The sequence below is a fragment of the Balaenoptera physalus genome (genome assembly GCF_965194825.1).
Source record: "Balaenoptera physalus genome assembly, chromosome: 2".
In the NCBI taxonomy this organism is placed as follows: domain Eukaryota; kingdom Metazoa; phylum Chordata; class Mammalia; order Artiodactyla; family Balaenopteridae; genus Balaenoptera; species Balaenoptera physalus.
In genome coordinates, this window is record NC_138883.1 from 29,850,092 (window position 1) to 29,864,558 (window position 14,467).

General features: G+C 44.5%; 1 protein-coding gene across 10 annotated transcripts in view; it reads left to right on the top strand.

The window, feature by feature from the left end:
• Positions 1–14,467, top strand: part of DPF3 (double PHD fingers 3) — a 259,210-nt gene that overhangs the window by 172,411 nt on the left and 72,332 nt on the right. For all 10 annotated transcript variants that reach the window (XR_014261040.1, XR_014261041.1, XR_014261042.1 and 7 more), the window contains exon 7: positions 317–454. Coding sequence is in view for 6 of the 10 variants with exons in the window: in XM_082451799.1 (XP_082307925.1) it covers positions 317–454 (138 nt within the window). In the remaining 4 variants the exon portion in view is untranslated. The remainder of the gene's footprint in view (positions 1–316; positions 455–14,467) is intronic.

A 14,467-nucleotide genomic window follows, 5' to 3' on the forward strand; every position in this document is an offset into this window, starting at 1 on the left:
CTTATTTTCCCTCCGAAGAAACTGAGGCACATAGAGGGCAAGTGACTTTCCCAGGGTCTCACAGCTAGGAAATGATGGTGCTCCTACACAGTTCAACTTCCGTCTTCTATGGTTTTTCTTTACCTGGGTCCATACTGTTGCAGCGGTGTTGGTGCTGGGGTGAGGGTGCGGGGGTGTTGGGAGTGGGAGACACTTTTTCGGGGAAACCCAGCTCTGGGGTGGATGGATGGGAGTCACTGCCTGGGAGAACGATGGCAGCGGCTGCAGAGGTTGCTAACATTTGCGTTTCCCCTTCCTTTCCTCTTTTCCTCTCTAGTCTGCGGCAAGCGCTATAAGAACCGGCCGGGACTCAGCTACCACTACGCTCACACTCACCTGGCCAGCGAGGAGGGGGATGAGGCCCAAGACCAGGAGCCCCGGTCCCCACCCAGCCACAGAAACGAGAACCACAGACGTGAGTCCCCAGTTGTTGGGTTGGGGGAGTGATGAGGTGGGTGGGCAGGGCTATGGAGCATTCCTTTTTGTTCACCTCGGGCATCTTCTGGTGGCACCTGTTGATTGGTCTCAAGGACCTGTGGTGAGTTGGCTATTTCAGCCCAGCCCCAGATGCCCCTGTGGGTCAGCTGAGCCCTAAGCTTAGAGTGAGCCGGGCAGGTGTGGCACACCCAGCTCTGTTCCCAGAGGATGGGAGGTAAGTGTTAAGGCGGAAGAGAAACATCCTTGCCTGGCCATTGTCAAATGCCAGACCTGCTACTCTTTTCCCTCAGCTCCAGAAGATCCATTCACAGCTGCTAACCTGAGGTGGGCAAAGCCGTGGGGTGTGTCAGTTCAGACACACATTCCAAATGTCTCCTTGGCCACCAAGAGACATAGAATATTCTTGCTTCATTGTCTTGGCTCTTATAGGGTCACACTTTTGGTAAGGGCTCTCCTGCCTTAGAAGTACGGCCCTGGAGCCTCCATGCTCTTCGCTTGAGCACTCAATCAGCAAACATGATCTGGGTACAGTTGTCACTTGGGATGTTGGGCTCTGAAGACCCAAAATGATCCTGAAGATTTGTATTTCCATTTCTATTCTTTCTTTCCTTCCTCAACTTCCAGTTATGAATTAGGGAGTCACAAAGGGCTTAGCATTCGCCATGTGACTTCCCTCTACAACATTCCTTATGGTTTCTGGGCCACCCCAAAATCAGAATGGGATGGGATAATGGGATCTTTAGGGCTTGCTTCAAGATGTGGGTCATTCTAGGATCATGGGGTGAAGAATAACTGTGGACATGGCATGTGGTTTTTTTTTTTTTAACATCTTTATTGGAGTATAATTGCTTTACAATGGTGTGTTAGTTTCTGCTGTATCGCAAAGTGAACCAGCTACACGTGTACATATATTCCCATATCCCCTCCCTCTTGCATCTACCTCCCACCCTCCCTATCCCACCCCTCTAGGTGGTCACAAAGCACTAAGCTGATCTCCCTGTGCTGTGTGGCTGCTTCCCACTAGCTATCTATTTTACATTTGGTAGTGTATATATGTCCATGCCACTCTCTCACTTCGTCCCAGCTTACCCTTCCCCCTCCCCATGTCCTCAAGTCCATACTGTATGTCTGCACCTTTATTTCTGTCCTGCCCCTAGGTTCTTCAGAACTATTTTTTATTTTTTAGATTCCATGTATATGTGTTAGCATATGGTATTTGTTTTTCTCTTTCTGACTTAGTTCACTCTGTATGACTGACTCTAGGTTTATCCACCTCACTACAAATAACTCAATTTAGTTCCTTTTTGTGGCTGATTAATATTCCACTGTATATATGTGCCACATCTTCTTTATCCATTCATCTGTTGATGGACACTTAGGTTGCTTCCATGTCCTGGCTATTGTAAATAGTGCTGCAATGAACATTGTGGTACATGACTCTTTTTGAATTATGGTTTTCTCAGGGTATATGCCCAGTAGTGGGATTGCTAGGTCGTATGGTAGTTCTAGTTTTAGTTTTTTAAGGAACCTCCATACAGTTCTCCATAGTGGCTGTATCAATTTACATTCCCACCAACAGTGCAAGAGGGTTCGCTTTTCTCCACACCTTCTCCAGCATTTATTGTTTGTACATTTTTTGATGCTGGCCATTCTGACAGGTGTGAGGTGATACCTCATTGTAGTTTTGATTTGCATTTCTCTAATGATTAGTGATGTTCAGCATCCTTTCATGTGTTTGTTGGCAATCTGTATATCTTCTTTGCAGAAATGTCTTTTTAGGTCTTCTGCCCATTTTTGGATTGGGTTATTTGTTTTTTGGATATTGAGCTGCCTGAGCTGCTTGTATATTTTGGAGATTAATCCTTTGTCAGTTGCTTCATTTGCAAATATTTTCTCTCATTCTGAGGGTTGTCTTTTCATCTTGTTTATGGTTTCCTTTGCTGTGCAAGAGCTTTTAAGTTTCATTAGGTCCCATTTGTTTATTTTCGTTTTTATTTCCATTCCTCTAGGAGATGGGTCCAAAACGATCTTGCTGTGATTTATGTCATAGAGTGTTCTGCCTATGTTTTCCTCTAAGAGTTTTATAGTGTCTGGCCTTACATTTAGGTCTTTAATCCATTTGTTTTTGTGTGTGGTGTTAGGGAGTGTTCTAATTTCCTTCTTTTACATGTAGCTGTCCAGTTTTCCCAGCACCACTTATTGAAGAGGCTGTCTTTTCTCCATTGTATATTCTTGTCTCCTTTATCAAAGATAAGGTGACCATATGTGGGTTTATCTCTGGTCTTTCTATCCTGTTCCATTGATTTATAATTCTGTTTTTGTGCCAGTACCATACTGTCTTGATTACTGTAGCTTTGTAGTATAGTGTGAAGTCAGGGAGCCTGCTTCTTCCAGCTCTGTTTTTCTTTCTCAAGATTGCTTTGGCTCTTCGGGGTCTTTTGTGAAATTTGTGAAATTTTTTGTTCTAGTTCTGTGAAAAATGCCATTGGTAGTTTGATAGGGATTGCACTGAATCTGTATATTGCTTTGGGTAGTATAGTCATTTTCACAATGTTGGTTCTTCCCATCCAAGAACATGGTATATCTCTCCATCTGTTTGTATCATCTTTATTTTCTTTCATCAGTGTTTTATAGTTTTCTGCATACAGGTCTTTTGTCTCCTTACTAGGTTTATTCCTAGGTATTTTATTCTTTTTGTTGCAACAGTAGATGGGAGTGTTTCCTTAATTTCTCTTTAACATTTTTCATCATTAGTGTATAGGAATGCAAGAGATTTCTGTGCATTAATTTTGTATCCTGCTACTTTACCAAATTCATTGATTAGCTCTAGTAGTTTTCTGGTAGCATCTTTAGGATTCTCTATGTATAGTATCATGTCCTCTGCAAACAGTGACAGCTTTACTTCTTCTTTTCCGATTTGGATTCCTTTTATTTCTTTTCCTTCTCTGATTGCTGTGGCTAAAACTTCCAAAACTATGTTGAATAATAGTGGTGAGAGTGGGCAACCTTGTCTTGTTCCTGATCTTAGTGGAAATGGTTTCAGTTTTTCACCATTGAGAACGATGTTGCCTGTGGGTTTGTCATATATAGCCTTTATTATGTTGAGGTAAGTTCCCTCTATGCCTACTTTCTGGAGGGTTTTTATCATAAATGGGTGTTGAATTTTGTCAAAAGCTTTTTCTGAATCTATTGAGATGATCATATGGTTTTTCTCCTTCAATTTGTTAATATGGTTTATCACATTGATTGATTTGCGTATATTGAAGAATCCTTGCATTACTCGGATAAACCCCACTTGATCATGGTGTATGATCCTTTTAATGTGCTATTGAATTCTGTTTGCTAGTATTTTGTTGAGGATTTTTGCATCTATGTTCATCAGAGATGTTGGCCTGTAGTTTTCTTTCTTTGTGACATCTTTGTCTGGTTTTGGTATCAGGGTGATGGTGGCCTCGTAGAATGAGTTTGGGAGTGTTCCTCCCTCTGCTATATTTTGGAAGAGTTTGAGAAGGATAGGTGTTAGCTCTTCTCTAAATGTTTGATAGAATTTGCCTGTGAAGCCATCTGGTCCTGGGCTTTTGTTTGTTGGAAGATTTTTAATCACAGTCTCAATTTCAGTGCTTGTGATTGTTCTGTTTATATTTGCTATTTCTTCCTGGTTCAGCCTTGGAAGGTTGTGCTTTTCTAAGAATTTGTCCATTTCTTCCAGGTTGTCCATTTTATTGGCATATAGTTGCTTGTAGTAATCTCTCATGATCCTTTGTATTTCTGCAGTGTTAGTTGTTACTTCTCTTTTTTCATTTCTAATTCTTTTGATTTGAGTCTTCTCCCTTTTTTTCTGATGAGACTGGCTAATGGTTTATCAGTTTTGCTTATCTTCTCAAAGAACCAGCTTTTAGTTTTATTGATCTTTGCTATCGTTTCCTTCATTTCTCTTTCAGTTATTTCTGATCTGATCCTTATGATTTTTTTTCCTTCTGCTAACTTTGGGGTTTTTTTTTGTTCTTCTTTCTCTAATTGCTTTAGGTGTAAGGTTAGGTTGTTTAGTTGAGATGTTTCTTGTTTCTTGAGGTAAGATTGTATTGCTATAAACTTCCCTTTTAGAACTGCTTTTGCTGCATCCCATAGGTGTTGGGTCATCGTGTTTTCATTGTCATTTGTTTCTAGGTATTTTTTGATTTCCTCTTTGATTTCTTCAGTGATCTCTTGGTTATTTAGTAGTGTATTGTTTAGCCTCCATGTGTTTGTATTTTATACAGGTTTTTTCCTGTAATTGATATCTAGTCTTATAGTGTTGTGGTTGGAAAAGATACTTGATATGATTTCAATTTTCTTAAATTTACCAAGGCTTGATTTGTGACCCACGGTATGATTTATCCTGGAGAATGTTCCTTGAGCACTTGAGAAGAAAGTGTATTCTGTTCTTTTTGGATGGAATGTACTATAAATATCAACTAAGTCCATCTTGTTTAATGTGTCATTTAAAGCTTGTGTTTCCTTATTTATTTTCATTTTGGATGATCTGTCCACTGGTGAAAGTGGGGTGTTAAAGTCCCCTACTATGATTGTGTTACTGTTGATTTCCCCTTTTATGGCTGTTAGTATTTGCCTTATGTATTGAGATGCTCCTATGTTGGGTGCATAAATATTTACAATTGTTATATCTTCTTCTTGGATTGATCCCTTGATCATTATGTAGTGTCCTTCTTTGTCTCTTGTAATAGTCTTTATTTAAAGTCTATTCTGTCTGATATGAAAATTGCTACTCCAAGTTTCTTTTGATTTTCATTTGCATGGAATATCTTTTTCCATCCCCTCACTTTCAGTTTGTATGTGTCCCTAGGTCTGAAGTGGGTCTCTTGGAGGCAGCATATATACAGGTCTTGTTTTTGTATCCATTCAGCCAGTCTATGTCTTTTGGTTGGAGCATTTAATCCATTTACATTTAAGGTAATTATTGATATGTATGTTCCTATTACCATTTTCTTAATTGTTTTGGGTTTGTTATTGTAGGTCTTTTCCTTCTCTTGTGTTTCCTGCCTAGAGAAGTTCCTTTAGCATTTGTTGTAAAGCTGGTTTGGTGGTGCTGAATTCTCTTAGCTTTTGCTTGTCTGTAAAGGTTTTAATTTCTCCGTCAAATCTGAATGAGATCCTTGCTGGGTAGAGTAATCTTGGTTGTAGTTTTTTCCCTTTCATCACTTTAAATATGTACTGCCACACCCTTCTGGCTTGCAGTTTCTGCTGAAAGATCAGCTGTTAAGCTCATGGGATTCCCTTGTATATTATTTGTTACTTTTCCCTTGCTGCTTTTAATATTTTTTATTTGTATTTAATTTTTGATAGTTTGATTAATATGTGTATTGGCTTTTCTCCTTGGATATATCCTGTATGGGACTCTCTGCGCTTCCTGGACTTGATTGACTATTTCCTTTCCCATATTAGGGAAGTTTTCAACAATAATCTCTTCAAATATTTTCTCAGTCCCCTTTTTTTTTCCTCTTCTTCTTCTGGAACCCCTATAATTCGAATGTTGGTGTGTTTAATGTTGTCCCAGAGGTCTCTGAGACTGTCCTCAATTCTTTTCATCCTTTTATCTTTATTCTGCTCTGTGGTAGTTATTTCCACTATTTCATCTTCCAGGTCACTTATCTGTCCTTCTGCCTCAGTTATTCTGCTATTGATTCCTTTTAGAGAATTTTTAATTTCATTTTTTGTGGTGTTCATCATTGTTTGTTTGCTCTTTATTTCTTCTAGGTCCTTGTTAAACATTTCTTGTGTTTTCTCCATTCTATTTCCAAGATTTTGGATCATCTTTACTGTCATTACTCTGAATTCTTTTGCAGGTAGACTGCCTATTTCCTCTTCATTTGTTTGGTCTGGTGGGTTTTTACCTTGCTCCTTCATCTGCTGTGTATTTCTCCATCTTCTCATTTTCCTTAACTTACTGTGTTTGAGGTCTCCTCTTCACAGGCTGCAGGTTCGTAGTTCCCATTGTTTTTGGTGTCTTCCCCCAGTGGGTAATTTTGGTTCAGTGTGTTGTGTAGGCTTCCTGGTGGAGGGGGCTGGTGCCTGTGTTCTGATGGATGAGGCTGGATCTTGTCTTTCTGGTGGCAGGACTGCATCCGGTGTGTGTGTTTTGGGGTGTCTGTGAACCTATTATGATTTTAGGCATCCTCTCTGCTAATAGGTGGGGTTGTGTTCCTGTCTTGCTAGTTGTTTGGCATGGGGTGTCCAGCACTGCATCTTGCTGGTTGTTGAGTGGAGGTGGGTCTTAGCGTTGAGATGGAGATCTCCGGGAGTGCTCTCACCGACTGATTTTACGAGGGGCTGAGAGGTCTCTGGTGGACCAGTGTCCTGAACTCGACTCTGCCACCTCATAGGCTCAGGCCTGACACCTGGCCGGAGTACCAAGACCCTGTCAGCCACATGGCTGGGTCATCCTGGAGAAGATGGACTGAAGCCAGGAGAAAGCTAGAGGATGGGAGACCTGTCAGAAGTCTTGTTTGATGAAATCAGGCCAAGGGTGGTGACATTCTGTACCCAGGTTCTACTCGTGAAGGGGAAAGGGGTGCCTTGGGAAGCCGAACACACGCTTTCACAGCCGAGGTGCATGTGGGCGTGGATTCATGCCATGTGTTTTTAATTTTGCTCAAAGGATTTTGTGGTAGGTGCTCTTAAATTGAACAATTCAGTGTAATTCAAGGGATCAGACCTTTAAAAATATTTAGACTCTAGGGTTTGAGGGTGATTCCTGTGCATTTCAGTCAATCAACTCAATCAGCTAATGTCAATTGGCTGCCTTCACCAATATCTGAAACAATGAACACACCTTGGCCAAAACCTTTCTTTGGATTAGTGTGGGTTTTCCCCTAATCCCCACCCCAACTTTCCCTCTGTAGCATTGCCTCCTGTCTTAGTTTCCTTCGCTGCTATAACAAAATACCAAAGACTGGCTGGCTTAAAGAATAGAAATTTGTTTTCTCACAGTTCTGGAGGCTGGAAGTCCCAGATCAATGTGCCATGAGGGTTGGTTTCCTCAGAGGCCTCTCTCCTTGGCTTGCAGGCAGCTGCCCTCTTGCTACTTCTTCACATGGTCATCTCTCTGTGCACGTGTACTTCCAAAGTCTCTTTGTGTGTCCAAATTTCCTCTTCCTTTTTTTTTTTTTTAATAAATTTATTTATTTATTTTATTTTTGGCTGCATTGGGTCTTCATTGCTGCATGCGGGCTTTCTCTAGTTGCAGTGAGCGGGGGCTACTCTTCATTGCAGTACACTGGCTTCTCAATGCGGTGGCTTCTCTTGTTGCAGAGCACAGACTCTAGGCACGTGGGCTTCAGTAGTGTGGCATGCGGGCTCAGTAATTATGGCTCACGGGCTCTAGAGCGCAGGCTCAGTAGTTGTGGCGCATGGGCTTAGTTGCTCCGCGGCATGTGGGATCTTCCCGGACCAGGGCTTGAACCCATGTCCCCTGCATTAGCAGGTGGATTCTTAACCACTGCACCACCAGGGAAGTCCCCAAATTTCCTCTTTTTATAAGGATACCAGTCAGATTGGATTAGGGCTCATTCTAACAGTCTCATTTTAACTTTGGTCTTACATCACCTCTTTAAAGGCCATAGATCCAAATATAGTCATATCCTGAGGTACTGGGGGTTAGGGCTTCAAGATATGAGTTTGGGGGGGGGTGCACAGTTCAGGCCATAGCACCTTCTTTAATTCTTGCTCTCTTTCAGGGTTCAAGCCTTTCATGTGACAGACCCTTTGTTTTCTTACCAACTACTGTCATCTGGACAGAGCCTGAAAAGCAGGCAGGAGGTACCCACCTCCCCGTGCCAGCTTCTGAATAGCTATGATGCTGAGGTCTCTGCCTGCCCCCTGGGGAGAGGTTCCCTTGGTTCAGTCACCCTTGTCTTCCAGAAAGGAAAATGTATTGACCTGTACTGGTCAGCTGGTTTTTGCGTTTCCCTGTCTCTCCTCTCATCCCTTCTCTGATCTAAGTGGCGAAGGCATAGCTATTGTCTCATGCCGCGAGGAGTCCGAGAATGATCTCCTTTGATTTGAGTTGCTGTCTGGAAAGTGTTTACTAGTGATGGTTGCTCTCTCTAAAGTATTTATTAGCTTGGTATGATTTCTCACGTCCCCCAGTGCTGGCTTATCTCCTTTACATCTCCTCTCAAATGTCAGGCCGTTTTGTCCCTGTGTATAGGTGCTTTCCTCGAGCCGCGGGGTTTGGGGTGCTTCTCTTTGGTCTGGGTCTCTTTCATGTGTGTGCACGGTGATAGCAGCCACAGAGGAGGGTTCCTTGTGACCCCCAAGTATACTGCGGACCCCCAGTGGATCCAGGGGGTCTCCTCCTTAGCCATTCCTGCAGGCCCCTCCTGCCTGTCTGTTGACTTCCAAGATGGGCACTGGCCCCTATTTTTCTCTGTCCACCAGGATCTCCTCACGCAGTCTTGTGGGTCAGTGTCTTCTGTCTCTTCATGTCCTCACCGTGAGGCCAGACAGCCTTGCTTAGGGAGGAAGCTGCATCTTTTCTCCCGGATGGAGACGCATCCCTAAGTGTTCTCCTCTCTCTGTGGGTTTGCCCGTGAGCACTCTCACTCCAGCCCCCCTCGACTCCCCTTCCCCTCTCCCTGCTGATGAGAAATTGGGTTCTTCCTAAAGGATCATCCAACTACCCAAGGGATTTAAACTGCATAGAGGACTTCCCTGGCGGTTCAGTGGTTAAGACTCCCCACTTCTACTGCAGGGGACACGGGTTCGATCCCTGGTTGGGGAATTAAGATCCCGCATGCTGTGCGGTGAGGCCACACACGCAGACACACACACAGACACACAGACACAGACACACACACACACATAAAAAAACTGCATAGAAAAGAATAGCTGTACCTGGGCTCATCTGGGGTCTTCTCACCCGAGGAAGGTTCCAGAACCCTCACAAACACCATTTTAACGACATCTCCTCATGAGGCCTCTGAGAAGTCTGTGATTAGCTCTAATTTTACTAGCGGGGAGGGTGCGGCAGAAAGGCCCTCAATGTCCACAGAAGCCCTCCCTTTCCTCTTCCCCAATTTCTGTGGACAAATCCAAGAGACAGCGGCTTTTCCCAGGTTCCCTGCACCACAAACACCACCAATCTGTTTGCTTCTCTGAATGTGTGCTCCGTTCCCTCCCACATTCCCCTGGTGAGCGGCCCCCCAACCATTTTCTCGTGAGTGCTAATTGCCAGCATCATTAATAGCCAGTCATTAGCTGCTCCCACTGTTTGGGGTGGGGGTGGGCTCCCATCCATCCTGCCCCTAAATGCCACTGGGGCTCTGTGGTGAATTGAATGTGACAGCTCTGCAGCATCCTAAGGTCTCCGCTTTGTGATCCTCCCTTGGCAAGGCTTTTGGAGTGGGGGAGGGAGGCAAGAGAGCTTAATCCAAGAGGCTAATCTGCAGTCCCCCCAGGGAAAGTTCTGGATGCCAGTGAGGTGGGAATGCTGACTTTTCCCTCTTGAGCAGAGCTGCAGCGGGACCCCCACTGCTTGTGAGCACAGGCCTATGGGAAAAATAGCCCTACAGACTCAGGAGTTGTCAATGTCACGGGCATCTGCGTTTGCACCACCTGCAGCAGTAGAGACCTTTTGACTTTGGTCCTCCTGCTGTCCCTTGCTGCATCCCCCCGGCTGTGTCTCCAGCAAAGCCCATTGCTCATCCTTGCTCCTGCTGCTGCTGAAAGGGCAGAGCGGAGTGCTGGAGCCAGCACTGACCGCCCCCCGCTCCTCCACCCCCCCCCACCATGCTGCCCTGTGCTGCCAGCTCAGCACTCGACTGCCATTCCTCCCATCCTCCGCCCCCTCCCAGCTGATGTTCTCCCGCCTTTGTTCCTCTCCTAGTCTCTCATTTTCTCCTGAATATACACTGTTTGTCTCCTTGGTAGGTTTGTCCCCTTTCCTTTGTGTCCTGACCTCTCTGTCTCAACTCCAGGCAGCCCGGGGATGCTTGGAGTTCAGACACTCCCCCTTGGGAGATAGGGTTTTCTGATGGGGTCTTCCCTACCTGAGCTGCTGCCCTTCTCCTCCCTGTGGGAGGCTGGATTCTTCTTCCTTCTTCTGTTTCTCTGACCACCTTCATCTACTTTCTACAAATGAAATCACTGTGTGTGTGCACATGTGTGTATACGTGCATACATATAGATACACACACACATAGACTACATACATACGAATAAAAGGAGGGAGGGTTTGGGCAGTTAGGACTCTGAGAGGTGCCACTCAGAGGCATCCTGTCGTGACTCCTTAAATGTCACCTTGGTAAACAGGGTAGCAGAAAGAGCACTGGGTTAGAATTCAAAACTCCTTTGACACAGGCTCACAGTGTGAAAGCTCTTCTTGAATTTCTTTTTACCTTCTCTGCACAGTGGGAATCTATTATAGACGATGTTTTCAAGGTACCTTTTTTGGGGGGTGGGTACGGGGATGTCTGAGGTCGTGGACCTGTATGAAAAAGCTGTGTGAATAAATTCAGTCTAATACATTCATCTGTCCATCCATCGATTTATCCATCTATCCACCACCCATCTATTGGTTTAGTAACCATGTATCGAATACTGCCTTGGTCCCTGTCCTCGAGGAGCTCTCAGTTGTGAGCAGGAATGTGTAATAGGGTACGTATAGAATACGGTGAAGGAAGCCAAGGGCTCAAAGGCACAGCACGCTTTCTACTCCTCAGGGAAGTAGTGCTCTAAGTGTGGCATCAGCATCACCTGGGAACTTCCTGGAAATTCAGATCCTTGGCTCCATCTGGAAACAGGTGCTCTGAGGGTGCGGGCCAGCAATCTATGTTTTAAAAAGCCCTGCAGGGCACTGAAAGCTTCAGAACGTTAGAAACATTAGAACGTTTAAAAAGCATTAGGGGGTTTGCAAAGGCTTCCCTGAGGAGGTGACCTTCAAGTTAGCCCTTGAAGAATGAGGAGAAATTTACTGGGTGGGAGAGGGCTTCCCAGATAGAGGGAACTGCGTGTACAAAGGCAGGGAGGTGTGAAACAGCATGGTGCATTCAGACAATTGGTAGTAGTTGTGTCTGACAGTGGTACTGGAGAAATGATGGAACGTGGGCAGGGGCCACAGCTGGAAGCGTCTTCTCTGCCAGGCTGTGTAGTTGTCATCTTGTAGGAAAGGGAGAACCATGATAGCAATTACTAGAAGTAAGAACAAATGATTTATAAAGAAATATGTGTGGCATATTATAAATTATCGTATGGTGTATCTCTTATTTAATAGCATAAATGAATGTAAAGTGCTCTCTACAGCATACTTGGAGCTCCTACGAGGGAAATGTGTTTTAAAGTATGGATCTATAAAATTTATTCCAAGCCTATTTCTCCGGTCCCTGGAATGGAAGTTGGGTTGTCCTCAGTCCCGGGAGGTCTCAGTCTTCTGTCTAATAGTGGTGGCCTGGCACATAGCTAGGGTCTCAGTATCTGTCAAGAGAAGAAAAGTCCCCACACCAGTGTGCCTTTGGAGGGCATGTTGTACTCTGCAGAACTGAAAGAGGAGAGCCGAGTTGATTAAGGGTAATGTTGGCTGATTAGATAATCTGAAAATTAGTCTGATAATGTGTAAATTATCTAAAAGAAGCATATGATGTCATTGCCACACTGATGGGAAAGATCGAACAGATGTTAGTCTTCTGACATCTCTGTCCTCTAACATACAGCCCAGGGGCAATGGATACGGCTTTAAGAGAGAGAGAGAAAATCACGTTTGACACAAGCTTAAGAATTCTGGATCAGTCTGAAAGGTGCCTGAAAACCTATAAAACCCACACAACTCACCACTTACCCAACCTTGACGCAGGAAGTTCAGGCTTCGTTACTGGGGAGAGAGAGGGCAGTTCAGATCCAGGGCTCTGTCTGGAAAAGTGAGCTGCTTCTCGCTCCCCAAAGAGCAAATTTGGAAACTAACAACCGGTGTTCCTTAGGTGAATTATTATTTCACTAAACAGTTTACAGATTACAAAGCAAAGAAGAATCTGAGGTTGCTCTGGCCTTGAAGGTATACTCGGAGTTAACTCTCCGGACCTGTGGGTCATTCACACTCTTGACCCAGTGACTGAGAAAATGCCATTGGAACTGGCTGGGCCAGTGTGTGAATCACAACTCGGCCACCCTGCCATCTTCTGTCTGTGTAGCTGTGCGTCAGTTACTTACATTTCTCTGCTCCTTCGTTGCCTCATCCGTAAAACAGAGAGAACCATCATTCTGCCCTCACGGGGTTGCCGTGAGCCTTCCTGAGGTGACGTGGGTGACTGGCACCAGGCCCACACTCTGAGGGTGCCGACATCCCATCTCTGTGCCATTCAGGCCAGCAGAGCATGTCCAGGACCACAAATGGCTAATCTGAGTCGGGGCCCGTCTGTGGCCATGTTGTTGCTGGGAAGCTAACTGCCTATGGGGGGTCTCACTGGCATCAGGAGGAACTATCAGAGCCTGACCCAGCCCTGACACATCCTTTGCTAAATCTTAGATATGGGAGCCCAATCCTTCCACATAAGCTGAACATGAGTATTTACTGAGCGCTTACTGTGCATGCACCCACTCGCGGGGCCAAGTGTAACTGGGGCTCCAAAAAGACATAACATGTGGGCTCGGTCCCAGGACAACTTCTGGTCTAATTGGGGAAATAAGATGGATACGTGAAACCCCGTGGCAGGAAAGCTGTGGAGCAGAATCTAGCCGGTGTGCATCCCTGTATTTACCATCCCGTTTCCCCAGGATCCGGCATCTATCTGCCACTTGCCTTTCTGTGAGCCTCTTTTATTTCTCTCACCTTTTTGGCCTAATTACCTAGAATGTTCGGGATTGAAGAGTTTCGTGTCCTGATCAATGACAAGGGCAATAATACTTGCTGACATTCCTTGAATGTGTCAGACACTGTGCTAGGCTTGCCACGTGTATCTCATTCATTCCTCACAGGAACCTTATAAGGTAGGTGCCATGCCCCCTAGAGGACACCAAGGCACACAGAGACTGAGGGATGTGCCCTTGGACACAGAGCATGAATGTGAATTCTCCAGTCATGTGTCACTTCTTGGGAAAGCCTACTTATTTACACCTTTGATGTTTTTTCCTGCCTTTTCAGAAATAAAATTATTTTACAGAGGAAAAGAAAGAGGGAGAGACATGGTGGAATACCTACTTGTGCCAGGCACTTTACATGTCATCTCGTGTAATGTTTGCAAGTCTGAGGCACATGCTATTACTCTCATTTTACAGATGAGGAAACAGAGGCTCAGAAAGGTTGAGGAACTCTCCCCAGGTCACACAGTTAGCAAGATGAGAAGATGAGATGTGAATGTGCTTGAGTTGGACACCATTCAGTTATGTCAGGACATTGGAACCCCAAGTGATGGATCCCAATCTCAACCTGGGATGTTTATCATAGTCCTACTGATGTCCCTTAATTTCCCCCTGTAGGCCAATTGTCAAGTGCATCATATTGCATAGTGGCTTTTCAAAAGAAATGAATGTATTAATGGGCAGTATCAAGGTCAGCCAGGGCTGTGTAACAAAATACCATAGGCTGGGTGGCTTAAACAATAGGAATTTATTTCTCACAGTTCTAGAGGCTGAAAGTCCAAGGTAAAAGTGATGGCAGGGTCGGTGTCTGGTGGGGACTCTCTCCTTGGGTTGGAGATGACCATCTTTTTGTTGTATCCTCACGTGGTCTTTGCTTGGTACATGTCGGTAGAGAGAAGCAAGCTCTCTGGTATCTTTTCTTATAAGGGCACTAATCCCACCATAAGTGTCTCATCTCTCAATACCATCACATTGAGGGTTAGGGCTTTAACATATGCATTTTAGGGGAGAAACAATTCAGTCCATAGCAGGCAAATTTAATCTTCAGAATGAACTTTAGCTGTTTATGATGTTATATGGAACCCCGCTTTACAAATTCTGCTTGAGACTTTAATTTGTAAATGAGTTTTGCTCTAGAAAAAAA